Source organism: Neodiprion virginianus, chromosome 2 (genome assembly GCF_021901495.1).
Source record: "Neodiprion virginianus isolate iyNeoVirg1 chromosome 2, iyNeoVirg1.1, whole genome shotgun sequence".
NCBI lineage: Eukaryota > Metazoa > Arthropoda > Insecta > Hymenoptera > Diprionidae > Neodiprion > Neodiprion virginianus.
In genome coordinates, this window is record NC_060878.1 from 32,746,482 (window position 1) to 32,773,033 (window position 26,552).

General features: G+C 34.3%; 2 protein-coding genes and 1 long non-coding RNA gene across 17 annotated transcripts in view; 1 reads left to right on the forward strand and 2 right to left on the reverse strand.

Annotated features, from left to right (window-relative positions):
- The window catches only part of LOC124297959 (patronin), a 40,378-nt gene extending 19,624 nt beyond the window's left edge, over positions 1-20,754 (forward strand). For 6 of the 15 annotated variants that reach the window (XM_046749426.1, XM_046749427.1, XM_046749428.1 and 3 more), the window contains 24 exons: positions 99-314; positions 569-1,023; positions 1,398-1,513; positions 2,480-2,590; positions 3,722-3,803; positions 3,921-4,140; positions 4,260-4,776; positions 4,893-5,059; positions 6,058-6,234; positions 8,920-9,053; positions 9,123-9,276; positions 9,401-9,599; positions 9,685-9,917; positions 10,737-10,911; positions 11,003-11,283; positions 11,364-11,660; positions 11,785-12,021; positions 12,132-12,309; positions 13,130-13,249; positions 13,711-13,806; positions 14,367-14,465; positions 16,781-17,014; positions 17,101-17,383; positions 17,611-20,754. In XM_046749426.1, coding sequence (XP_046605382.1) covers positions 99-314; positions 569-1,023; positions 1,398-1,513; positions 2,480-2,590; positions 3,722-3,803; positions 3,921-4,140; positions 4,260-4,776; positions 4,893-5,059; positions 6,058-6,234; positions 8,920-9,053; positions 9,123-9,276; positions 9,401-9,599; positions 9,685-9,917; positions 10,737-10,911; positions 11,003-11,283; positions 11,364-11,660; positions 11,785-12,021; positions 12,132-12,309; positions 13,130-13,249; positions 13,711-13,806; positions 14,367-14,465; positions 16,781-17,014; positions 17,101-17,383; positions 17,611-17,755 — 4,926 coding nt within the window. In that variant the 3' untranslated portion in view covers positions 17,756-20,754. The remainder of the gene's footprint in view (positions 1-98; positions 315-568; positions 1,024-1,397; positions 1,514-2,479; positions 2,591-3,721; positions 3,804-3,920; positions 4,141-4,259; positions 4,777-4,892; positions 5,060-6,057; positions 6,235-8,919; positions 9,054-9,122; positions 9,277-9,400; positions 9,600-9,684; positions 9,918-10,736; positions 10,912-11,002; positions 11,284-11,363; positions 11,661-11,784; positions 12,022-12,131; positions 12,310-13,129; positions 13,250-13,710; positions 13,807-14,366; positions 14,466-16,780; positions 17,015-17,100; positions 17,384-17,610) is intronic. The other 9 variants (XM_046749431.1, XM_046749432.1, XM_046749435.1 and 6 more) reach the window with 9 other exon arrangements.
- LOC124297975 (uncharacterized) lies at positions 8,918-10,155 on the reverse strand. Its single transcript, XR_006906696.1, has 3 exons — positions 9,852-10,155; positions 9,690-9,761; positions 8,918-9,593 (listed from the first exon to the last, which is right to left on the reverse strand). It is a non-coding gene; the product is annotated as an uncharacterized LOC124297975 (long non-coding RNA).
- LOC124297966 (translocating chain-associated membrane protein 1) lies at positions 18,852-25,432 on the reverse strand. Its single transcript, XM_046749458.1, has 7 exons — positions 25,176-25,432; positions 24,285-24,467; positions 24,038-24,153; positions 23,703-23,915; positions 23,392-23,501; positions 22,967-23,254; positions 18,852-22,848 (listed from the first exon to the last, which is right to left on the reverse strand). Exons 1-7 carry the CDS (start codon positions 25,305-25,307, stop codon positions 22,751-22,753), a joined length of 1,140 nt encoding a protein of 379 aa, XP_046605414.1. The 5' UTR covers positions 25,308-25,432; the 3' UTR covers positions 18,852-22,750.
- Positions 25,433-26,552: the final 1,120 nt, after the last annotated feature.

Consider the following 26,552-nt stretch of genomic DNA (forward strand, 5'->3'; position numbering starts at 1 on the left):
GTACGTTATCGGTCGAATTCTTGGTTTTTTGATTGTTTGATTCATTTTCAAACATTGTTTTTTTTTTAACTCTACCTACCTTCTATCACTTATTCTAGGATCAGGAACATTTGAAGCCACAGATAGTCCACTCGCTTTCCAATGCAGAGCTCTACTGTTTGGCGTTGGCCAATATCTACTCGGATCCAAATTACCACAATCAAAACCACCTCGGAATTCTTCAAGCCCTTGCAAGAAAAGGTGTCTTTGTTTCCGAACCGAACAACACTCAGCTGACCGAAACTATCCTTATACAAAATTCACCACTTAAAATGGTTTGTACATACTTCCTAAAATTCTATTTCATATTTTTATAATTTCGGTTGGTAAAATAGAACGTACGGTTGGATCATCGTACATATGCTATATTAGCACGATGATAGTCCAGAAATGTTTGATGTCAATGTTTGTGCTATTGATCAGAATATAAAGTACCTGAAGTACAAAAATTATCAAGCCAACGATCAAGGCTAGATGAATTTAATTACAAGTTCACCAGCATTGATTCTCATAATTTAATTTTTTTCAGTCGGCGCATATGGCTGTGATAGAAGGTTTGATGGTGCTTTATGCAAAGGAAGTAGTTACGGGAGACTGTGTCGTAGCTACAATTAGACGATTTAACCCACAAAGTAACCTGGAAGTGCCGACTGACCATGAGCGAGGACTTCTTCTGTGGATCAGCGAAGCCACTCGGGCTCTAGTTGCCAAGATAAAACTGGAAGAAGGTGCTGGGGATAGATCTCGACTGCCCGACTTACCCTCTGCCACTGATTTCCAGTCTCTGTGCGATGGTGTTGGCCTTGCTGCTGTAGTCGCATTTTACTGCCCAGAAGAGTTGAATTGGAAAGATATTCGGATATCTAAAAGGTTATCCGTCGCTGATGCTCTACACAATTTATTGCTGGTCCAAACGTTTTGTGCCAGATGCTTACCGTACTCTATTTTTCATATGCAAAATGAAGATGTCACCTACATGCGAGGGTAAGTAATCAGTGTTCAGGAATTTCGGGGGTAATTTACACTGGTTTATAAGTACGAATCCCTGAAGTCATTTAAAATGATTTTAGAATAACTCTGCTCGATTCAGTAAATTTCGTACAACTTTAATCGATTTTATACGTTCAAGCAACATTAGTTAATCCTCCGTATTTTGAAGTCATGTTTTATGTGAGACTTGTTGATTCTCAATGATTTGGTATTGTATTTCATGACTCGATTCAAATTTCCAATGTACTGTATTCGTTAATGTCAGCACTATGATGAATTTAGTTATACATATCTTATGAATACTAACTAAATTGCATGAATTGTAATTGTAACATGTATAATAGTATATCTTTCTGTTTTCTTTCCAGATCTATGAAACAAAATTTGATTGTTTTCCTGGCCGACCTGTACAATGTGTTAGAAATTCATCCAGTCAAATCAGTTCGTTATCCAGGCGATGAAAGGGATTCGCAATATTCGAACGGTACATATGGTTTTAAACCATTTGACAAAAACAAAAATTAATATACATTTCAGATACAGTTTGAGCCATATTTAGCAATCGCAACGAAAGAAGCTTTATTATATATCAGTCGACTGTACCACTTATTCATTGAAATTTGTAATTTTGGTGATGGTTTCGGTGTTTGGTGATGGTTATCGTACAAATAATTTATCAAACTTACCTCATTAAATGGTTATTTTTTTAGTACTGTTATGTTTACAATTTACACTTCGAACTGCAGGCAATTATTCTGATTATGAAATATGATAACAGATGATCCCAAGCTTTGCTTACGAAAAATTGAATACTATTGTAGAATTAATTTTTCGTTGCGGTAAGTCATCTCTTGGACTTACAGTTTTAATTTACGAATTTGCACAAATAGCTCACATTGATTTATGACAAAACTTCCCAACTACTGTATTTTCCTAATCGTTTCTCATTAAAGAAAATATCTTAATTCATATGAAATGAAATGGTGTTACTGCAAATGCCTCATATGCACATCATAATATCACACTTTTTCATTGTGTCATTTTATTCGATGTGTTACATTTTTCTCTTAAAATTTATAATCAAGTTTAGAATTAAATTGCCTCTAGTTTGAACGGTATATAACGCTTCTTATCAGTGTCAATACACACAAACATCTTAGAATAAGTAATAGCATCAATTCCCGAGCATTGAATGATCCGATCAGCAATGAAACACGTTTAATATCGACTTGTAATAATGTAATAAGTATATTCTTACTGCAAAGGCACGAGAGTCAAATCTAGAGAGAGAGGTAGCTTAACCCTTAATAATGTTAAAGAAGTATATCAACACCTACCTATCTATAATAATTGCATATTTCTATGGCGTAACCTCTTGATGCTTGATCAACAACGCTATCTGCCTTCCTCTTTCATCACAACCTATGATTCGGTGGTGCTATGGGTCCAGTTTGCCCACGCAATAGCCACGGTGTAGCTCATAAGCGCAGCCTGCCTCAGTCTATAGCTCCGATACCTGACCTACGAAGCAACCTCTCCGTATCCGCTCCAGGCTTCACAGGTATACAAGATACCTAACAATTATCATCTATTTCATTTCCTGGTGTCAAATCTCTTTTCTATTACGTTTCTTTCATTTTTTCATTCGTTTACTTTTTCGTTTTCGAATGTAGAATTGCTAAACAGAAAATTCTACTTCACTGTTTCTGCTGTGTTAAGAAATCTTTTCTAAAATATCTTGAGATGTTGTTTGTCGGTAATTCTATTGCTCCTTGTACTTGTCAACATTTCGAATTGCAATTCAAGTATTTTCAAGATACTTTCCAAGGTATGAAAATTATATTCTTGATCATCATAGATTGTATAATGAAATTTACTGTTTGATGGCATACATTCTTGAGGTATTGTAATCAAGCCTGAGTTTCATATGAAAATACTCTTCATGAAATGTTCTCATACTCAATAAGTAGCCTCACTTGTAAAAATGACAAAGCAAAATATAGGCGCACTGCTTGTTACTAATAACAGCTTGCGTAACACCGTCTTGTGAAAATTGGCAAGTGACACATAGCACGTAGGGAAAATTTTTAAAAGTTTGAAGCACAAAAAATATTGCCTCCACAGCTTGCTCTCAAATTGGCTTGAATATTATCTTATTTTGCATGTGTTTCTTCTTATTTTCATATTTATTCCCAAACGGAAGTGTAAAGATTTGATGTTGTACCAGATACATTTCATGTGTCTTTGGTTTGTGTGATTGTTTTGCAAAGTAAAGTTTCTTTGCTTTATTTTATTTCTTTGTTTCATTTGTTGCGTTTCACATATCAATTTGTTTAAATATGTTCCTTGTTTTTTCACACACACAAAACTTTAAACATCCCATACTGTACTAAAATTCGTCATTTAATTAGCAGCGAATAATTAGTCTGATCATTAGAAATATTTCGTTATAGTGCTACATAGTTTTTTATTTTTAAATTCCGACTGTAAATCTTAATAATTGTACATAATTGAAAAATGTTGCATGTTTGTGAACAATGAACAAATAATGCAAACAATTGATTGAACTAGGTGAAGTAAAATCAGTCACTGATGGTCTGTGCATATGCATATTATGCAATAACTAAGATAAAATAACTAATCTACCATTTTAATGTGCTAAGTATTTGCTATTAATTATATTAATTTCCAGTAATGAAAACACCGTCCTCAAGTTCTGTTAAAAAATCACAATCGTTACAACAGGCGATGGAAAATCAGTCGCACGAAGACAGGTAATTGTTGAAGTGAAAATATTCTTTTTTTTTTTTTATTCAAGTTGTGTTAATATTTTGAGCATATAACTTATTCTCGATCACAATGCATAAATTGTGATACTAACTATTTTACAGGAGAGCAGGAAGCGAAGATAGTTTCGTCGTCCATAGAGGCAAAGGAGTGCCTACTCTGAGCTCCGTAACTGATGAAAAGCTCGCTGCTCGAGCAGAAGCTGCTGGTCGGCCAAGTAATTGGGAAGACCAGAGACGTAGTTCTTATGCAGGCAGGCGTTCGAGGAGAAACAGCGTTACTGATGACTCTCAACTTACAATTGAGAACTTCGGAGGATCTCAGGTGACCAAGATTAATTTAAATACCTACACTGAATCACTATCTCTTGTATACTTGAAGAGTTTCACATATAAGCTGGAATATTTCAGATTTTTTCATTAATCGGATATCTTTACTTGCAGGATAATTTGCACAATTTTGGACGAAATCCTGACAAGGAAGTTGGAGGGCACGTAGGACGCCATAACGTTGCTGAGCCAACTCTTCCTGCCCGATCGAGTGTTCAAGATGTTTATGGCAGTGGTGTGCAACTGATTCTATCAGACAATGGTTATAGTGCAGACGAGCCACCCAGGCTCAAGCGACAAGCATCTAATTCGAGTCTAAACAATGTTACACTAAAAAATATTCTACATTCCAATGAAAATGATAGTAATGTGGACAGTAACAGTTCGAAATTAGCCAGCTTTGCTCAGCTCGGTAGACAGAGCTCTGACAAGGTTATCAATTTCACTTATTCCAATCAAGAGAAAGACGACAACCTTTTGAAAAAAGCTGGCATAGTAGTAAAAAAACAAGTTCAAAATAATGGCAGCACATCGGGCGAAAAAAAGACAACATTCGCCGCACTCCCAAATACGACTACGTGGCAACAACAGAGCAACCAGCACATGCAACAAGCCGAGACTAATACTACTGGTAATTTATTATAATATATACCATTCGATGTACATGTTTATGTTGCAGACGCAAAAGAATTTGGTGTTTTTCAAAATAAGTTCGATAAGTAACATTTTATAATTGAAACCGTATAGATGAAAATGGAGGTAATACAGTCATGGCATCACAGTTGAATAACATCAGGATGAAACTTGAAGAAAAACGACGTCACATAGAAAACGAGAAGCGAAAAATGGAGGTTGTCATGTCTAAGCAGCGGCAAAAAGTTGGCAAAGCTGCATTTTTGCAAGCAGTTACCAAGGTAATGTATAATGCATGGAATTTACAGTGCTACAGGATTTTACCGTTGAAAATATTTCTTTTGAAAGAAACAGCACCTCAATCTGATAATTTAGATTTAATATTCCCCCCGGATAACGGAACTTTTTACTTATTATTTAAAAAAATAAAGCACCAAGTTTTAACAGCCACCTATTGTCCTTAGGCTATTGTAGTTTTGCTAATGGTAAAATCTGCATTGCACAGAATATTTTTTATTTCCTACGAGCTATTTTTCAATTTACTCCACGTATTCTCTTCCTTTTCCCAATCAATTTTAAATGACTGTGTGGTTATTTTGTCTATTTTCCTTATTCGACGCCTACATGCAACGCTGTATGCAAGCTTCTCAGTTTTCCAAACATGCAACAAACAAATCAACATCTTGCACATATCTCGTTTTATTCACACTTATCAGATTTCGAATGTGCGTAGAACATATACGTTCGTAATAAATAACTTTTATACTCACGTTCTATGTACTAGTTTTCACATACTTCATCACTTACGTTTCTTCATCAAATGAATGTAATTATTTCTGTGTTAAAAAATGGTTTATCGTATTAAAATTGTGTTGATAGGGTGCTGGAATGCATGAGGAAAGATATTGTGTTTATTGTTTTACTTTTTGCGCCGAGGCCAAGTATTGATTGAAATTTTTTGGTACAATTGATGTACTGCTCAATGTGCGATTGTAAATAAAAAGTTTATAATATATTTGTAAGCACTTATCGTATGCTGCAAATGGTTGAATCAAATATTACATACTGGCATTAAAAAAATGTAAAATATATTTTAATTGCAACAGTCAGTTGCTGTGCAAGACGTTAAATTGTTTTGCAATTTTATTCTAGATTATCATTTGCTAGTAATGTTTCAAACTCGTTGAATATAATTTTGGCCACGGATGCGACACACGGTGTTTGGTGTGTGGTGGAGGCGTTTGTACTTAACAAGGCACACTGGTTGGGCTGGTTCCAGGGTAAGGTAAAATCCCCTTCATCGTCAACATCAGGGGGTGAAAGCCCTGTGGAATCTGTACCCCCCAGCTCCATTACTTCTGGAAATGTAGGGTTCATCCCTGCAAGTAGTACAGAGACACAACTCGTATCCAACCATCCCCCTCAAGATAAACCACAACGGCCCTTTTCGCTCAAGGTATGCTTTAGTATACAGGCGGCGATTGTACATACACATGCACATTTTCATTGTTTAATTTTTTTCTATGCTTTTCATACCATTCACGATCGGCACAAAATGCTTGCTTCGCTGATATTTTCATTTTACAATATTCATGTCAGAATTTTTATACAATACATATGAAGTTGAAACGTTTATTTTTTGTTGAAATGCAACTGTGGTGCAAAGCTTTCCATGGTTTTCAACGCTTATCTGCAATATCTCCATTTGTTTAAATAACATTTTTTAATCTTAAGCCGTTGTCTTTGCAGCAGCAAAATTTGCCGAAGATCAATTTCTATTTTAGGAGTTTCTATTTCTATTTTTAGAAGCTATTGTTTCAGAAAGCATGTATAGAATTGCATTGTCTCATAGTTTTTCTTTTGTTAATTTCTAATATCCCAGTTCCATTCCCGACACGTATGTATCTGATTGTTCTCGGTGATGGTCTAATCCGGTTTATTCACTTATTTCATACCCATTATTCTCAAACCATCATGCAGATAACCGTGGTTTTATATCTAAGAAATTTATAAAATGTCTTACTCGTACTATAAATCCCAAATGATGAAAAATGCATTAATGGTTGTAAAAAGAATCCTATAATATCATATCGTGAAGGTACTAACGGTTTTAATGTTCCCAATTTCTTACTGAGTTTTATTCTAAAATACATTCAGAATTTGTAGTACATTACCTCACATCTTCATGTCTACTAAAAAATATGAATCATTTATGTCAAGGAAAGACAGTTGCGCTGTTTCGTATTCGTCTTCAATTCATGCAACTGATTTTGAATGTGAAATATGTGTGTTGGGAACATCTTAGTTACCTAAGATATGATATTGATCAAACAATAGGATGAATATGAATCTCTGTCGAGTGACATCTTCGACTTCTATCCCAAGCAGAAGGTCTGGAACAAATATGGACGATTGCTTGTGGAATTTCTCAACTAACTTATTTGTGTCGTATGTTGAACAGGTTATTATTTATTTAAGCAATTTTGAATCAACAGGTGTGTGTTGTCAACTAATCATAAGGGATTCAGATCGATTCAAGTTAAACTTTTCTCATCTCTTGATGAGATTCATTACTTCTCAATTATTGTTTATTAATCAAGTGCAAATTGTTTGGAATGGAAGGAACAAATTTTTTCACTAAGGCTTGTGAGCTTTTCAAGAAATGAAGGCACTTGAAGAGCAAGGAGAAAAGCATTCTGGTGTACTGTGTATATATTAAAATTCAAAGTACTTTTTTGTAATTATAATGAACAAAGATGGCCTTGGTTCAAGTTGACAGCTGAATACTTTTTTATAATGTGATAACTTCATTGATTACTTTTAGGTTTCGGGTTCAAAATTATCCAAAATGTTCGCTCATGCTATTAATAATATATTTTTTTTAATATCCTTATTAGTACCAGCTAAATTCAGCCACAATAGTCAAGATTGTGTCCAAATTTCTAAATCAAATTCTTCAGCAGCATCAAGCCCAGTTGAATTAGTTTTCCAATCAAATTCTCCCACTGAAGACGAGTCAGCTGATTCAATAGAAACATTGTATGGATCTGTAAATTCACAGGAATCTCTGTATTTGTCTGTTACTGATAGTGGTAGTACAAGAGAATCAGTTTATGAGGCTGTCGAAGGAGAATATGTTACAGAAATTGAAGAGATCAAGCTTTCTGACCATATTAAACCTCGATCAAAGCTTACTAAGTACAATAACTTTGATTTTGACTACTATAAATATTTACCGCAAACGAAACTGGAGGATATTGTTCCGTATCAAATCATGACCTCTATTACCTCGCAAAATTTAAAACCAGAACTAGCAGAGGTCTATTCCAATCATGGTCAGGAATCTGTAAACTCATTGAGCTCTGTGATATTGAGCGATGAAAGTTTACCAATTATCAGCGATATTGATTTGAAGTATTTTGATTGCGCTATAAATTCTCAAGCAAGTATATCGAGAGAATTTAACAACCCTGTGAAGCTCGATAACACCTCAGACAATGACGAATTGGAAAAACAAAAGTCCTCTCAAATATTGCATAAAATTGACGATACAGGGGGCTGTAATGAAGATGCCGTGAGAGACCAAACAATGGGTTTGATTCCCAATTCACTTCCACCAAGATGTACAATATATTCGAAGGTCATGGAAGGTGGAAAGAGTCGCGTTAGAGAAACATCTATAAAATTAGCCGATAATGAAGCACTTCACAATGAAAAGCGTAAAATTAAGCTAGTTACTTTGCCTCAAAATCGAAATAGTTGCAAACGCAAAGTAGTGCTTGAGACAATAAGGTAAATTAGAAGAAAAAAATGGGGAAAATTTTTAACCTGATGTATTTGTACTAATGATAGCTATAGTAGGACTTATATTACAAATAATTGTAACAAACCAAACGATTGAAATATTACAGAATTTTAGTAAATAATTTCGTATAAAATATATTGATACGTAGACACCGCAATCTATTACGGGAACGAATGTGGAAACCTTAGTGCTGGTAGCTGAGTCGGGCGATGATTCATCTCTATCAGAAAAAGAAAGCTATCAGGTTTAAATAAAAAAAAAAATGTGCAGCCTTCATAATTTGTTAAACAATAGCTAAATTGTATTTATAACTCAACTAATTGTTTAAAAACCCAGGAAATCAGTGAAGATGTGCGAGATGTGGAACATAAATGGCTTGAGCAGGATGGCAGTGCACCTTTTATCGAAACACGACGCACACCAGACATTGAGAATATGGACATAGATCAGTACCATGAGTCTATATCACAGTTAGTATTTCTATTACTATGCTTTAATTTATATTTATAAATTTTCACATCCCATTTCACTTTTTTCAGAATGAATAGCAGTCTTAGCGAAATTCAAGCAGATATACAGCGGCTAGCCAATCAACAAAATCAAATTCAACAACAACATTTAATGAGCCAACATCAGCAGCAGATGCAGCAACAACTACAGCAATTAAAGAGTTTAAGCCAGCAACATATGCAGGTAAAGGCAACATGTTACAACTGCCAGCAGGAAGAGAAAATTACTTTGTAGATTCTCTGTTCTTTTATTCTGTTTATGTTAAAATGCACAGATTGTACATGGTAAATATCAATTTATTGCACAGAATTATGCCATACCACCAATGAATTCAATACCAACGAGAATTCAGGACCCTCAACAGTCACAGTTCTACTTACATGATCATGCGCAATCTCAGCGACGAACATGGGGTCAACCGTTACCACCTGAAAGCTTAGCGAACGAAATGGCTGCGGCAGGTTATCAGCAGCCAGTTGAACTTCGATATAGTCCACAACCTGCAGGTATAATTTGTTCACTTGGAAAGTTTTTGATGCTTTTTATTCAGAGGACCGAATAATTTGCTTAAATAAAACTGGTGTCATTCAGCTTACCAGCAGGACTCACGACTGTATCAAGATACGAGGACATGGGCTGCGTCTCCTTCTCAGCCAAAAGGATTCGTACTACATGAAATAGCACCGGATCAGAGATATCTCAATGGTGGCGATCATAGTCTTTGTAACAACCAAATGAATCGTTCAGGTTCTACTTACCCTACACCTGCCACACTGTTCAATACAATGCCACCATCATCTGCCAGTCCTCAACATCGAAATGCGGTAAGTATAAAAGAAATAATAAATTACTGAAACTTGTATAATTGGATGAAAGTAACTTGACGAATTTCATAACTTTCACTTGACTTCGCATCAAATTAATGTTGGTGTATAAAGTGACAAATAAGCGCATTCAGCAACAATACTATAGTAAAATCTTTAATCTCAGTTTATAACTTGGCACATCTTGTACGAATGATTGTGAAAATAACAGTACCTACCTGGAGGTCAGATTTACTTCAAATATCTTTGGTCAAAACGTACGTAGGTTTTCCCCCTCCAATATATGGTATAACAGTGATGGTATATGCTGTGTCCAGAACCAGTTGGTGACGTAATTTACGTTTATAGACATAGTGTTGACACCCAACATGGTAGAGTCTTCCCACACTGACGTTCTAATACCTGACACCTACAGTTTGGACCACGACTCGTTTCCCTACCTGATACAGATATTTATTTAAATAAGATGTATCTTTTCTATTCTTCCTCTACCACTAGTTCACACAGTTATAGTAACAAGGTGTGTGCACGTTGCCTCTTGTCATACTGACAAAAACCTCATACTATCATCAATCGCGGAGAGTGACTAAAAGTTTTATAATTGATAAACTCTGCAATTTTACGCTTTAGTTAATTTGTGATATTTGAATATTGATCACGTTTTTATTAATCTACAACCCACTCATAAACGCAGTGACTCATCTCTTAATTTGTGTTTTGCTCAATTTTAGATTTGAAACATCTTTCAGTTGAGCCAATTCGTGTGTTTATATTTTCTGAATGTCCAAAAATATATGAAATCTGTGTTTCTGAATCTAGGTGCACAGAATTAGTCAGCTAATGGGTGAAAGCCCAGAGCAAAAAAGACCTACGGTCCACCATATACCCATAACATGCGAAAGTCCCACGGAGAAACGCCAAGCACCTGTACTGCACACTCCTGTCCCTGCGCCATCAGTTGATGATATGGAGCCTCAAAATATTTCGTTTATTGGTGAGTAGCAGAATTCTCTTGACTGGGTATATCGATTTTTGATGCGTTCAGAAATGGAGTAGTGTTTGGAATATACGCTAATATTATTTAGGAAACGATGACGACCTCTCACACGGAATTCGTGGCTTGAATATCACATCAGGCAGTAGAACGTACAGAAAACCCTCACCCACGAGACCTTCGATATCTAGAAACTCTTTTCAACCGCATTCGTCGCTACGAGAATCAGCGTCTCCGCCATGTGCAACGCCCGAAGTGTCAGCATTTGATACCACAGATCCTGGAGAGAAGGGATTCTACATATCATTCGATAACGACGCACCCAAAAAGCCTAAGCCAGCACTTGGGCAGAAAAGAACGTCTCCGAAGAAGGTAGTCAGTAAAACCAATGAAAACACAAGTAATGGCAACCCATTTTTCTTGTTATTATTTTTCTATCTTCTTCCAAATAGGAAAGGACCGTTTCTTCCTATATCGAGCAAGAAGACTTTACCGTTAGACCTGAATCTCCACCAGCCAGTGCTGCAGAAAGGCAGCGGCAGCTTGAGGCTCAAAGAGATTTGGAAAGAGAAAGGATCAAGCAAGCAGAAGAAAGAGAGCAACAACGACAAGAAATTCGAGATAGGGACATGCAAAGAGAAATGGAGAGAGAACGCCAGAGAGATAGACAGAAGGATAACACTTCAGTTAGCCGACAGGGAAGCGGAATTGGACTTGTTATCGGAACTCAACTAGCCAATCCAGATCCTGTATGTCATTGCATGTACATTTGCATATCTTTGTTTATTTTCGCACATGTTTTATTTATACTATTAATAAGTCTATATTCTGTTATCGTTTGTCAATCTTTGAAGACAGTAATTATACTTTTAGAACTCACTGGATGAAATGGAGAAGAAGAAAGAACGAATAATGCTGCTGTCATTGCAACGGCGACAACAGCAGGAAGAATTGAAGGAGAAAAAAGAAGCTGAGGCGCAAACTCGCAAAGAACAAGAAAAGTTGAAAATGGAAGAAAGGGCACGTAAAAAGGAGGAAGAAAGACAGAAGAGAGCTGCGATTCTTGAACAATATAAGCTTAAAAAGGCGATTGAAGAAGCAGAGAAAGAGGTAATTCTGTAAATGTTTAGTGATCTAATAATTTTTTTTTTTTCGAATCGTAACATTATTCAACTTACAATTAGTGGGATATACGTTTTCATTCTGCTCTTCAATTTCAGGGTAAAATCATTGACAAAGAACTCTTGAATGCGATAAAGCCAACAAAGCTACGTAACAAAACCACACCCAGTCGTCCTCGACCAAAAACAATTCATGTGGATGCGGGTGCTGATTTAGATTCTGGAACCTTGACGCCAAGCCGGGGGAAAAAAGGATCTTCATCTAATCTTAGCACTGGTGAGTTAATCGAAAAATTATTCACCAACGTCCGATGTAATGTGTTCTCTACTCGCATTAATTGACGCCATTGAAACTAAGCACATTCGTAAAACCACAAAGATTGAAATTTTATTTAAATTTCAACTGATACTAAGGGTACTTTCATAATTTGGATAGGTTTCCTTTCAACGAGTGATCAATTATATGCATAATGTGGTACTAAATATACTCAAATGTTTTAACTACGTTGATATAATGCACATTGATGTTGCAAGTACACGTTTCCTGCATGATAAAGTTGACACTAAAGCAATTTTAATTTAGCAATATTTGTGACAATACTACGTAAAAAAAAAAAACTTATCGTTTGTACATGTATGTTCTATTATTAGCTAAATCTTCACAGCGCTGAATGTTTTCTTGATTACACTAGTTTATTGCAATACATACATCATGTTGCCTATATTTTATCTGCTATTATTATTTACATTTCTCTACTTGCTTTGATGATTGAACAAACTCTACATTATCAGACAAAACGCGATTCTACTTAGTACAGATTTAATAAATAAATTGACCAATGTTGTGAAATTAGTCTGAATTCATGCAATAGATTAAAGATCTTATAATAAATGTGACTAGATTTGAAATCAATTGAAAATCGGCTAATGAACAAATTAATGAATCTATAATCATTTCTGTACGGTTCCATAATAAAATTCGATAACCTGGATTGATGACACCAGAAATGCAAGTCTTCCGATTTTGACTTTATCAACTAGACTATGATAGAAAACTCAGTAAAAAAAATTGTTGTGCACTAACACACTTACCATAGCGTCGCTGATATCCCCAACGATGAGACGGGACTACTATCGTGGCTCTCAGGATAGTCTTACTGCCGCCCACCTTGATGACCGTCGCTCAGGTCCCCTTTATCGAGGTGGCAGCCTTAGGGGTACGCAGTACACACACTTTTCACTCCTCTCACCTTGTAAAACAATTACACAGATACCAACAACTTGACAAAAGTCTTAATAATATTTTATCCTTTACACTTTTATAATTTACGCAAAATTTTATATCTATTACCAAACGCATAAGGTCATGGAAAGTTGCTTCCCTTCACCAACTTTATGATATTTTTATCACGTTAAAACACCTGATGATGTTGATGCTATTCTCTAATTCGGTTGAGTAATCAAGATTTTGTTGAGTTGTTTGTCATAGTTAATTTTTAGTTTGTTTTTGTTTCCCTCGGTATAATTAGATGTTATTTATTTTTTTCTGTATAAGCATGGTTTGAGTGCAGTTACATTATGAAAATTTATTCATACGTATATTTGTATACAACTTATCTAGCAATAGAACTCAAATGGCGAAATAATAACTCATTGTAATAATAGCGATCTATTTTAGTTTCTTCTGTAGATTCGCCAGATGATGGTAGAGGATCTTCGCCATGTCGTAGCGTTAATCAACTCGGTCGTCGTGGTTCTTATAAAACATCACGAGGTAAGTTTAGTAAGTAAGCGAAAAAGTTTATGGAGAATGGATTGATCGTTTTTTGACCTTTGGTATTATAAGAGTAGAGCTGTTTCAGGAATCTCTATCATGTATGGATCGCCATGTATATGAATACCCACTTACCTACCTACCTATATCTACCCTGCTGATATTTAAACAAAACAAACAAGAACACAAAATGAAACCTTTTGATCATTTATCAATGATTGTGTGTATGGTTATTTCGGGTATGAGTTATTATTCAGTAGTGGCGCCTGTAGAAAACCCTGTTGATTTTAGAGCGGGACATTGTTATGCACCATTTGCACCGATTGGTATATTTATTATTATTATTGTTATTTTCATGGTTGTCATTACATGAATCTTATTTATTATACCCATGTGTAACTTATGGAATGGCCTGTATGGAAATATTGTCATCTTTTGGCTATTATACTAAGAGTACTAAGAAAAAAGAAATGCACAACAAAAGCATTTCCCCAAAAAATGTATTATTGGCACTACCTCGGTCTCGCCGGTGTAACAACGGAAACGTTACGTTATTACAGATGCACAGGAGCCTCAGCAACAAGTTAGAGGCAGGCCTAAATACCCAACTTACCAAAACTTTAAGGGGAGAAAGTCTAATTCGTTGATGAATTTGTGTGGTAAGGAGAACAGTGAATTGGAATACATACGTTTACCCCTTTTTCTCTATCGTGCAACAATTTTCATATACGTATATGTATATGTATATGAATATACATGTATGTTCTTTACACCGTAAAATTGTAGTAGGCTACTATGTATATACATATTGTAGTTGCATGGTGTCTCAGGTTAAACGCACAGGTGGCAGTTGTACACGTATGTCATATTGGTATACCCCACATGTGTATATTCCACAATAAACGAGACATTGTTTTTCTACATCTATCTCGAACTTTTTTATATGATTCACGGGTGAATTAATAGTTCTGAAATTACGTCTTCCATAAAGCTCTAAACTTTCACAAGTGCTCTATCATACCATGAATATGGTTTATGGAATTGTGGATACAGTTCATGCGTAATATTTTATTTTTTTCTAGAAAACGTACCAAAATTCAATCAATCAACATTATGGTTGATGTGCAGTATGTAACTGATATTTCACTCAGAAGTGGTATAAATTTCTCAAATCAAAGTGACACTAAATAGTTTTTAAATTAGTCTGACGTATAAATTAAATTTTGTCATCTACCTTTAAGGAAAATATTTTAAAATCAAGTCTAAATTTACTGAAATATTAAGAAAGGTATATCGATTTTGAAGTTCAAGCAACATTTTACAGAATGTCTTGTTAATTTTTATTTTCTTGGAACATACAAGAGATGCATTAAACGTTTTCCAAGTGATTATTCATTTCGATAGTAAAAAATTAGCATAAAAAGCATATGAATATCTTGACAGTTTGTACTAGTAAAAATATAATTCAGCATACCTTTTTCTTTGATAGTATGGCATTATATATTCGCACACATTAGTTCGATTATTGTGGAATGCACGAGGTATATACATATGTACAATATATTATATATACACGAATTGCACTGTTTCTATTCATAGCCAAAGTCTCATTAATAACTTCCAAACTAGACTCTGCTTTCCCACAAAATTATGGTAACGGTAATGGTATTCCTATTCTCAGGACACCTTAAACATGCTAATTATTCCTATACTATGTATATAATAAAATAGGTATATATTGTTATTATCTGCATAGTATTAACCCAGTAACAAAGGTTTTTTTTTTTTAATTATGTAATACCACTAGTGAGACTTTGACCTTAGTTTCAGGATATGAAATTTATTTGCTAGCGTAGCTGCAGATGTTCAGTTGAAGCTTGTCGGGCTTTGGTCACTGTATAGCACCGGTTATGGGTTATTGTATAATCGTTGTATTTCAGATCAAGGTCGGTGGTTCCAGTCTAATATTTGGTGTTATTTTTCTCTCATAGTTAGGTTTTACATCGTTAATATTGTCATGCTTCTTCTTCGAGTTCTTGATAATTTGTTGTTCAGTCTTTCATGTACTACATTTGTTTCAGGTATTAATTGTTAGTAATAATAACTAGTCAATCTCTCGATATAGACGAGTATGTGTGGAAACAACAAAGAAAAAGTTAGGAAAAATTACATAGTCAAATGCCATTATTTACGTTTTAGTTCCCATGTTCTCTTCTACAGTAAAAATAATCATAAATAAGTACTTTGTTCTTATAGTCAAATGGTATTTAAATAGTAAAACAACAAAAAAATAGACCATGAACAGCTACTTATTTATTATGCAATCAGCTATTCACAATTTGATGTACAAAGTATTCATAACATAAAGAGTCAACAACTTGAGAAATTCTATAATCGCACTGGAATAAATAAATGCTGTCTATAAACTATGACTATTTTTCAAAAAAGTATGTGATAATAAGTTATACCACATTGAATAGCACAGATCATTAATCATAAACCTGAAAGTTCCACACGTTATATATCAATATTTAATTGAGCATAGAAAATTTCTTATTCATAAGAATAATATTCATCAGCTTTTCATGTAAACTAAATGTGTGTACATTGGGTATGCGGAAATTGTCATGAAATATTGAATTATTTAACTCAGCAACAATTAACGTGCTTTAAAATGATGAAAATAATTCTGCTGTAAAAATTACCTTATGATATCGATATGTATGTTATGAGTTCTTCTGAACAATGCAAGCAATGAAGATGGATATAGTATATGTATTTATTCTCCAAATGAAAAAGAATTCGTAGAAAATCTCTCAAACACTTGTTACTAACTGTGTAATGTAATGTTCTGTAAATACTTATCTAAAAAAAAACAGATAGAAAGAAGCAACTTGCCACTAGATATTTTCTTGCCAGTTTTATTCGCTCCTGCGAGTATTCCATCTTCAAATATTAAGGCTTGCGTTCACAGGTTCGAGTAGTGATCAAGACAGTATGATGTATCGGTACACAGATACGGACAGTGGGCTGGGCAGGGCGACACCTCCGAGACGCGCACCGAGTCCAGGGATGGGCAGTATGAGGCATCTACCGTCACCATCTGGCCCCGGATCACTTCCTCCAGGCCTTATGACAAAACGAAGGATGTTCGATGACGGAAGCAGTGATATTAGCAGTACTCCTAGTTCAATGATGGATTATAACGGTAAGAAAGTAGTTTACATTTTTCTTCCAGGCTAACTTATGTGTATCTATCACTTATCTACCTCTGTCTGTCTTTGTTCTTGACAGGTCCACGATTATACAAACAACCTACCACTAAGTCAAATAGAGGAATTATGTTGAATGCTGTAGAATACTGTGTATTCCCCGGAACAGTGAATAAAGAAGCTAAAAGAAGGGTACTGGATGAAATATCCAGATCGGAAAGCAAGCACTTTCTTATTCTCTTCAGAGATGCCGGTTGCCAATTCAGAGCTCTCTACTCGTACTGTCCTGACAAGGAAGAAGTTTCTAAACTTTACGGCACAGGACCAAAGCAGGTCAACGACAGAATGTTCGACAAGTTTTTCAAGTACGATTGTTATTTTTCGTATTGTACTTCACCCTAAAAAAATACGTTATGATTTCACTAATTCAATCATTCCGTAAGCAATTCGCCACCTTTTTCCCCACTTGACTTGAAACAGTATTTTTGGACTTACTTCGCTTTTCCACCGGTCAACATTACCTAAGTTAGATGTCTGTTCTAGAAACGATATATGATAATCCTGTTCACATCATGGTTTCATTTTCTTTCAGATACAACTCAGGTGGGAAGTGCTTTTCGCAGGTCCATACTAAGCATTTGACCGTAACTATTGACGCATTTACGATACACAACAGTTTGTGGCAAGGAAAAAAAGTTAATCTTCCTAACAAGAAGGATATGGCACTTGTCATATAGTTATACATCAATGTTACATCCGCGTAAGATTGTAGTATGTACTAGTACTACAACTAATTCTACTATTATTACTTCTACTACTACTACTACTATTACTACTACTACTGCTACTACTACTACTACGACTACTATTACTATTATGCCCGCTGTTGTTCATAGTTACTCATTTAATACAAGTCCATATTAAAATTAATATGATTGTTCTGTTCTTAGTAAGTTTTATAAGGCGATGCCCAATCTGTACTGACACTTTATGACGATGATAATTATTTAGTAGAAAATTAGGGAGTCACTAGAATCGCAAAATCTCTGTACGAAAAACAGACTAAACTCGCAAATGCACGTATTTATTTGGAATTGTTAGTAGACATTTAAAAAAAGGGTGAAACTATGACGATGAATTTCTAAACTAAGATTTTATTGGTTCTTTTAGAAAGAAAGAAACTTTCTCCTTGGGGAAACTCTACATCGCTCGTGTCTGTACCGATTGTTTGAATCATAAAACATACTGGTTTCCATAAAGAGAAATAGTTTGTTATGAGTATTTCCTACCAACCTTCAGTATAGTTAATGTAGTAGTAATTATCTTATAAATTTGCAAACGCAACGCCACATAATTGTGTATGCTGCTGTATTAAAGTTGAACTGTGTGACCAGCCTATGATGAAATCACTTTCTCTCTCTCTCTTTTTTTTTTTTTCTCATGAACTCTTAGAAACTGAGTTTAGTCACAAATTCTACTAGGTTTACAGTATTGATGATTTTGAAAGTTTTTTCTTTTCTTCTTTCAACATAAACAAACGCTTTGAATAACCACGGAATGTGATACGTAATAATTATGACAAGATTCAACCATATGTATTTAAATAACACTGTCAGAAATCACGTTTAAATGATTATTATCATTTAACATTGTGCGTATATGTGCTCTATGGAATATGACATTTGAGTAGTAACTTATTGAGAATCTATGCGACGTATTGTGAATTCCATGGCCTAGCAGCAATTAATAAAAGAGTTTTAGTCAGTAAAACTACGATTAATTTTTTTCTTGTTGTTAAAATTTTGTTCTAGAATAGTTTCTTTTTTTTACAAATTTGTTTACCTTATGTTTTCTAAATTATTTTTATTTGCCATGCACAATAGTTAAATCCAGCCTTAGACTTAATTCAATCAAGCAAGATGGAAAAAAATATAACCCGAAATGATGGGCAAATGTTCCTCATTTGTCACAGCAAGTCAATAAACATCTTATTTAGTGCTTCAATATCTCCAAAGAGCATGTTATACCTATTTTTACATCAAAATTAATTATACGCATTTGATTATCTTCAATCAAATATAATCTTTTCTTCTACGTTTACAAACATAAATATACATTTATTTAAAATCTAACGACATTGAATTTTCTCTGCAGGCTACCAGTTGATGTAGGAATCAGATTACTCAAATGAATCCAATAGTAGTCAAATTGCATGTTTTGATCAACGAGTAATGTAAGAAGTTTGAAAAAATGGGGATCGGGAAAAATTACTGTCGTTCGATTTATTTGTTTGATTTTTCTTAAATTTTTTCAAGAATTTTAAGAAGATTATTGGTTGGCATGTGTACGATAAAAAAATATAAGCTAATATTTGAGATAATTTCAAGGTCACATTATATAGATAGTAAATAACATGTTGCTAGTTATTATATATACTTGAAAGTGATTGATTGGTATACATATATTAGTGATCAGCTTACAGTGTAATTGCCATAAATATTTTGTTCGGCAAGGTGAGAATAGATGATTGGTCGTTTAGATATTCACGATTTTAGCCAAGGATTAAACTAACTTTTAATGCTGTGCTGAGAAAAGACGAGAGGCCTTGTACATGACGAATGATTATTGGACAATTACTAGCATTTAGATTAATAAACAACTATATATCGTGCCATAACTTTGAAAAATCTTCTCTTTCCACAGCATTGAAGTTTCCACTATTTTCGATCTTACAATTAGTATTTATCCAACTATCATCACTAACAGCAAACAAACTGTAATGTAATGTCACAAACAGTAGTACTGAATTTCAGTACTTTTAAAAAGACACTTCGAGTATAAGTGTACGTATTCTGTTGTTAAAACCATTTCGTAATACCATTTCTTCTACAAGTTTTTTGTGATCTTTAACATTGATTAATTTATATCTATCGTAATAACTTTCGTTCTACTCGTCAACCTTATAAGGAAAAACTATTTTAAAAAAACGTAACAATAACCATACGACATATCGACGTTTTTAACTTATCCTGGAATCAGTGATGATTTAATTTGGTAATACTTAAGTAAATTCACAACCTTACACAAAAATAACCATCGAAAATTGTAAAATGCACGCATTTATTAATTCGCTATAACAACAGCATTGAGAGTTGAAGAAACTGTCCATAATGACAATATTAATTAAAATAAGGCATGAAGTCAACTTTAAGTGTGTTCGCTGTGTTTGATTTGTAACAGTACAGTAGCAGCAACCAAGATATAACAATTTAGTCACTAATATTAAGATTATCGATGCGAATGTCGTACATTATTCGAACGAAACGATTTGTTGATTCAGCATTAAGAAAAACGTAAAAAATGAATGCAAAGAAATTGATAAATAATGAACAGTTGAATTAGAGAAAACAACATTACATAACATCCTGAAAACTGCTTTGCTTGATATTTATATTTTTTAAAAAGAGAAAATATTATTAGCAAGCTGATATAGGTATCTAAATCCGAAGTATGATTATTATTCTTATTATTATGAATAAAGTCATGAATAAATTACGATTCTCCGAATTGTTCATATGCTGCAGTAACCATCCGTGCTTACTAATAATGAATAATTACCCTTATGTAACGCGATCCCCTAATTTTTAATCGTGATCAAACGTATCAAGTGATGTTTTTTCAATTTATCCATGTCTGTATATATTATGTTTTTATATAAAAACCAAACTACATACTACTTGATATACATATATTTATTAAGTACCCTTAATAAATTAAATAAGACTTGGGTCATATTTTACTGTTAACATCTTACAGCGAAATGTCATCAATAAAAATTAATAACCCATTTCCGATACGTGAGTATTATTTATTATATATAAACTCCGTTTTTACCTCCGGTCAAACAGTTCTCCCTCCAATTCGAGGATCTTATTTGTTCGTGACTTTCTGGACCCGATTTGACGCAGAAACGTCAACTCAGTATTAGGAGAATATATTAAGCAAGGAGCCAAGAGCTTGTAATACTAGAAAACGATTGAAGCCCCGCCCCTTAGTCGACTGCGCAACGAAATAAATTACCGAAGGCGCGACCGAAGGTGTAGCCACGCTCACCACCCATTTTCGTTACGGGCGGAGCTACTAGCCAGCAACCAACTTCGGCCACCTCCTAGTATACTAGCTCCTTGGCAGATATATTCTCCTAGTACCGAGTCGGTATTTCAACGTTGCATTGTGCTCGGAATGTCCGAAAAGTAGAAGCCTGTAATGGCGCTTTTCCTAGCGAATTTTGAATGCATGTAGTTGTGATTGCCGCTAATTTACTAGTGTAATTATGTGTATAACTTCTTGTAAATTGTGATAAGCAATTATCTATGTGAAAAATATAATCTTGTTCTGTACTTTGTGAACTTCGAACTGCAACAAATTTTCGGAATAATAATATTTCACGTTGCCTTGCCGCCGTACAGACTTTTCCGGTTTATAAAAACGGAGTGAAACCCTGAAGAATGGAAAATAATTTTTCCAGGTCTTGATGATCATTATCATTATGCATGGTTATTTATTTTTAGTTCAACCATACATGCATGTTAATTAGATACTATATCTATAGTTATTCCTCAATAACGATAAAGATATAACTAATAACATTTGATTTACTAATAGTGACATTCCAAATATTTCCTGAGTCTGCTTGGAAAGACTTGTCTTCTTGCGAATGTTGAATATCATTTTAAAATACAAATTCCTGTTCGCAGCATAAATTATTGCAAGTATAGTTCATTCTTTCGAGGAGTGAAAGTTTCAATGATAAATTGAAACTAGCAGATAATAGACAAGTTGCCTAAATAGAGTCGTAAGAAAGCACGGATCAATGGCAATGAAAATACTCGTGACCTAGCATGCAAGTTTGAAAATATAATAATATGTTAAAAGAGTTTGTATAAACGCAAATAAAACAATCGAAGGAGATCAACACTACAGAATATATTATTGTATAAGCAGGTTAAGAATTTATGGATACTTGATATCGAATAGAATAAAATAAGTTAAAAATGCATTTATATATATCAACAATAATTTGTTATATTAGCCATCCACACGTATGTAAATATAAGACAATCAAGCGTTTTTGAGTACAGCGATTTACAGTAAAATTGAATTAATTGCACTGCTATTAAACGGAATATTACAAATTACACGCGTCTTAGAGATACTTGGAAAGCTAAGTCATAACTTGCTAACAATTCTGACTGCCGTTAGTTACCTTCCAATATTCGTAATTAATCGATGATTACTCTAAATATTGTATGATTTAGTGAAAAGCCAGCAAGTAATAATGAAATCATTAAAAATATCACCTGTTATAAAAATATAATTAAAATAAAATAAGAACCTCCATTTCATCAAAGAAATCTCTTCAATCAAGAAATTCTCAATTTTTTAAAAAGTAATATTTATTTGAACGATAAAAAATTGACGCATAGGTATAATAATAAGGTAGATATTCTCTACTATTCGATGAAATATTTCTATTGAATGGTTGATATACATGCTTCATTTCCAATTGAAAATACTTATTTGAAAATAATATTCTCTCTCATATTTTCTTTCCTATTGTATGTACAATATGAGCATCAATGCAAATGTATACATGTATATGACACTCGTCAACATTATCGACGAACGTGTTGAAGAACCCCAGCATTAAATCTTGCTGTTGATATGTTCTTTTATTTCGCTTTTCCAGCAGTACGAGATCTTAAGTTCTTGTTTGTTGCCTGATCAACTTCTGGCAGATCGTCATCTTCAGACTGAGTTGATTTTTTACCTAAAAGAAATGAAATAATCATGCCCTTCACTAATCACAGAACAAGATTCAGTACGATATGTCAGTGTTGCACTTATAAATAATTGGAAATAATTTTAAGAATGACAGTAAGGCTCACCCTCTTTTTTTTTAGGTTTTTGTTTGGTCTTCAACTTGCTGACAATTGGGGCATTTGATTCTCGGGAGCGTTGCAGATGCTCTTTAATAAACCTATATAAACGGTCGACCTGAAATAAGACTATTCCAACCAAAGCTGCGTACCGAACAATGGAAACATTAAAATTGCCAGTGGCATAATCCAGAGATGTTTCGGTTTGTGGTAACCCATAGAAAAATACCAGAGCTGCTACTCCAATTGAAATAATCCGGACAGAAATGAATACTGGATTGGCAATTAAAAAGGCAACTGAAAATTGAATAAAATTTAGTTATTAATGTTTTGAATGTGAAAGACAAACCTAAGTATTAGTTGAGGAGTAATAATTCAGAATAAGATAAAGTAGAAAAGTTAATGGGAAATAAAATTTCATTTTTCGAACTTACGTCGTGTACCGCTTTCACTACGATCAACAAACTGTATTATGCGAGCACTGTGCTGTAACGCATCTCCCACGTAATGTAGGACCAACAAAATAACACCCACTTGCTGGAAGCTGTAATTTTACACATCCATAGTGTTTATTTAAAATTATGAATAATATTAGGGTAATAGAAGTATCTCATATGCTTCATCATGTGCAAATCTCAGGTGTTTGAATGCAATAAACATATACTGTTAGTATTTGATGTAAAATATTTGAAAAATCATGGTCTGGACACGAAATAGAATTTGCATAAAAATTAGAAATACATACTTGAAAAAGTACGCTCCAAACGTGAAGAGTAGACCAATAGTGGCTTGTATAACTCGTGGGAAAATTTCCTCTTTCTTAGCACGCTGGAAATACAGTTCTGGGTAGCAATGGAGCCAGTAAGCGAACTGTCCGATAAAAAACAACTTCAGAGAGAAGGATAATAGCGCTGGATAGTCGTCCCAAAGAGATGTAATGTTGAGCAACAAATTTTCTCTACAAAATGGAATATACATTATGTACACATCAATTTAGTCATGTAAAATATTATGAGAATACTTAGAAAATATGCTATCAGCAGATCGATAGTCCTTTTCAGATTGAATCTACTTTATTACCTGATAATGATGTCTGTCCCCCAAATAGCAGAGGAGAGATAGAACACAATCAATTGACTGGATTCATTGAATTGGGAGAGCTTTATTTTACTTAGATGAAGACGTTTAGTGATTTTCTGAAATGAACCGCATTTTATACATATTATTATTATTACAAACTATGTTTCTGGATGTTGGATTATGAAATATATGCATAGCTATAGTAGTTACATACTTAAAAATAATGTAAGTGTATGACGCAACTTACATCAAATATGTATTCTTGAATGACTGCATGCATAACAATCGTGATGAGAAAATAAAAGAAGACTGCACAGGCATCTTTCCACCCTGTCGTGTACTTTTCAGGGGATGGCATTTCTCCAGGGTTTGAAGATGCCGACACATTATGATGAACAGCAATAAATGTGTATGCTAAGGGTGATGTGACCTATTGGAAGATACAAAACGATATAGAGCTTTATAAGAATACTTACAAGCAATGTTGCATGACATGAATACCATAGGAAAAAATTAAGAGGTAACATTTATTTAAAAAATAATATTGATAATGATGTGGTTGATAAATCGTAGTACATGTATGCTGACCTTAACTTTGTAAATGAAAATAATAAATAATACAAGAGTTAAGTGAAAGTTGAAGAGAATAAGGTCGAAAAATGGAGAGAAAATAGGTTAATGGAACAAATAACGGTACAGAAAATAACTGGAAAGGTTCTGGGCAACAGTATTCGTTCTTGAAAATTAATTTATGGAATGCATTTTAAGTGTGATAAAATGGTTATTTGTAGTAAAAAGATTCAATTAAACATTATTGGTAATAACGTAGATGTAATAAAATTAAGGGTAATTCTGTATTTCATGAAAAACATTATTCAATAAATATTAGAAATTAAGCCGGTAATGTTTTCTCCGTACATAAATTATCATAACATATGGCGCGATCAAACGAAAGTTTACGCTTAATAATTAAGTTTCAAGTGATTAGATTCAATTTTAAAGGGACGTGGAAGATTCGAGTGAGTAAAGTGTTCAATTATATCACTGGAATATTATGTATTGGGATGAATTGATAGGTAAATATATGAATACGTCAAATGATAGCTACCGTTCGAAAATCGTTCTATTCTTTACTCACCTGTACCATTAAACCGACGACAAATACCATAGCCACGCACGACACGATGTCGGCATGATTTTGTATAACAAATTCATGGCTGAATATTGGAGGATTTTTGTTCGTATTTTTACGCCCTTTTATCGCAACCATGTCAAAATTGTATGCAGCTCGTTCTGGACGTTCACGATTAAAGCCAGCCTCAGAACGTACTGCGCGATAAAGAAACGCGAACGCTATGGATCACCGACAGTAACGGAGTGCGGTTGCTGCGCTGCGGCTCAAGCCGTCGATGCCAGCGCTGTTAATGTGTCGTGGTGACAACGATACGTTGGCACCACCATCATCAAAACAGTTATTTTTTATTAACTGAGAAAATGTAACATGTCACCCATATTCAAATGTAGAACCGATTGGGTCTGTGGAATAACATCAATGAAATAAATTCAAATATCGTCTGAACAATAAAAATCATTGGTAGATGTTAAGTGTTCGTGTATTGAGTACATTATTACGCATTGTTTCATTTTGGATTCAAATACTGAGCATTTTAAGATCATCTTTCCGATTTAAGATTGTAAGTTATACAGTGACTCGAAACCACAGGGGATAGTTTTCTTTTGATTTCTTACTTCTATACGGCGGCTGGAAAAATTGAATCCAGCGTTTTTGAGAGAACACCTTGACCGTGTTACAAAAATTGAAAGAGGTTACAGTGTTGTTTAAGATGGATTCTTAAAGTGTGAGATTTTTTTTCGAAAATCGATTGAATGGTGCGTGATGAGCGTGGACTGAAGAATATAATAACAGTTGCCCTAATGGGCTTTGGTGAGACAACCGAAAATCGTCGTGCAGCTTACGTCCCCTGAGATGTTCCAACGGTAGAGTTGAGAACTTATTGCAGAACATCAGAGAGTTGCCGATTTCGACATGATGCTGGCTGCATTCACCTTCCCACTAACACAGTCTTCGCAACGATTAGCCCAAGCCAGTATTTAGCCTGTGTGGACTTACCGACTTGTCAGCGATACAAGAAATTATTAATGAGAATAAATTTCTTCCTAAATTCGTAGCAAAACAGTGATTTAATAAAGTTTAGGTACCCGAGAGAAGAATGTATACATATTTATGATGTCCTGATTTGAAGACCTAAAAAGGTGATTACCGGTGATTTTTATTTATTTCTTTTCATTAGGAGAGATAGAACTAACGTTTCTTGAAACTTCGAGTGTATTTTAACACACATTTGAAAGATACGAGCGAAATTTTTCATCATCCAACTGTCGCAGAACGGCAGCGTTATTAGCCGAGCCGTTCACTGAAGAATATATCTGCAGTCAACGGCTGACCATCGAAGGGACTGGTCGCTTGAGTCTGGAATCGGCAGGAGAGATGAAG

Excerpts from the sequence above, each read along its gene's own strand:
- LOC124297966 (XM_046749458.1), bottom strand. The coding sequence starts at position 25,307 with ATGGTTGCGATAAAAGGGCGTAAAAATACGAACAAAAATCCTCCAATA. Across the intron at positions 23,502-23,702 it reads TTTGGAGCGTACTTTTTCAA|CTTCCAGCAAGTGGGTGTTA; the intron begins GTATGTATTTCT and ends GTAAAATTACAG. Across the intron at positions 23,255-23,391 it reads TAGTGAAAGCGGTACACGAC|TTGCCTTTTTAATTGCCAAT; the intron begins GTAAGTTCGAAA and ends TTCAATTTTCAG.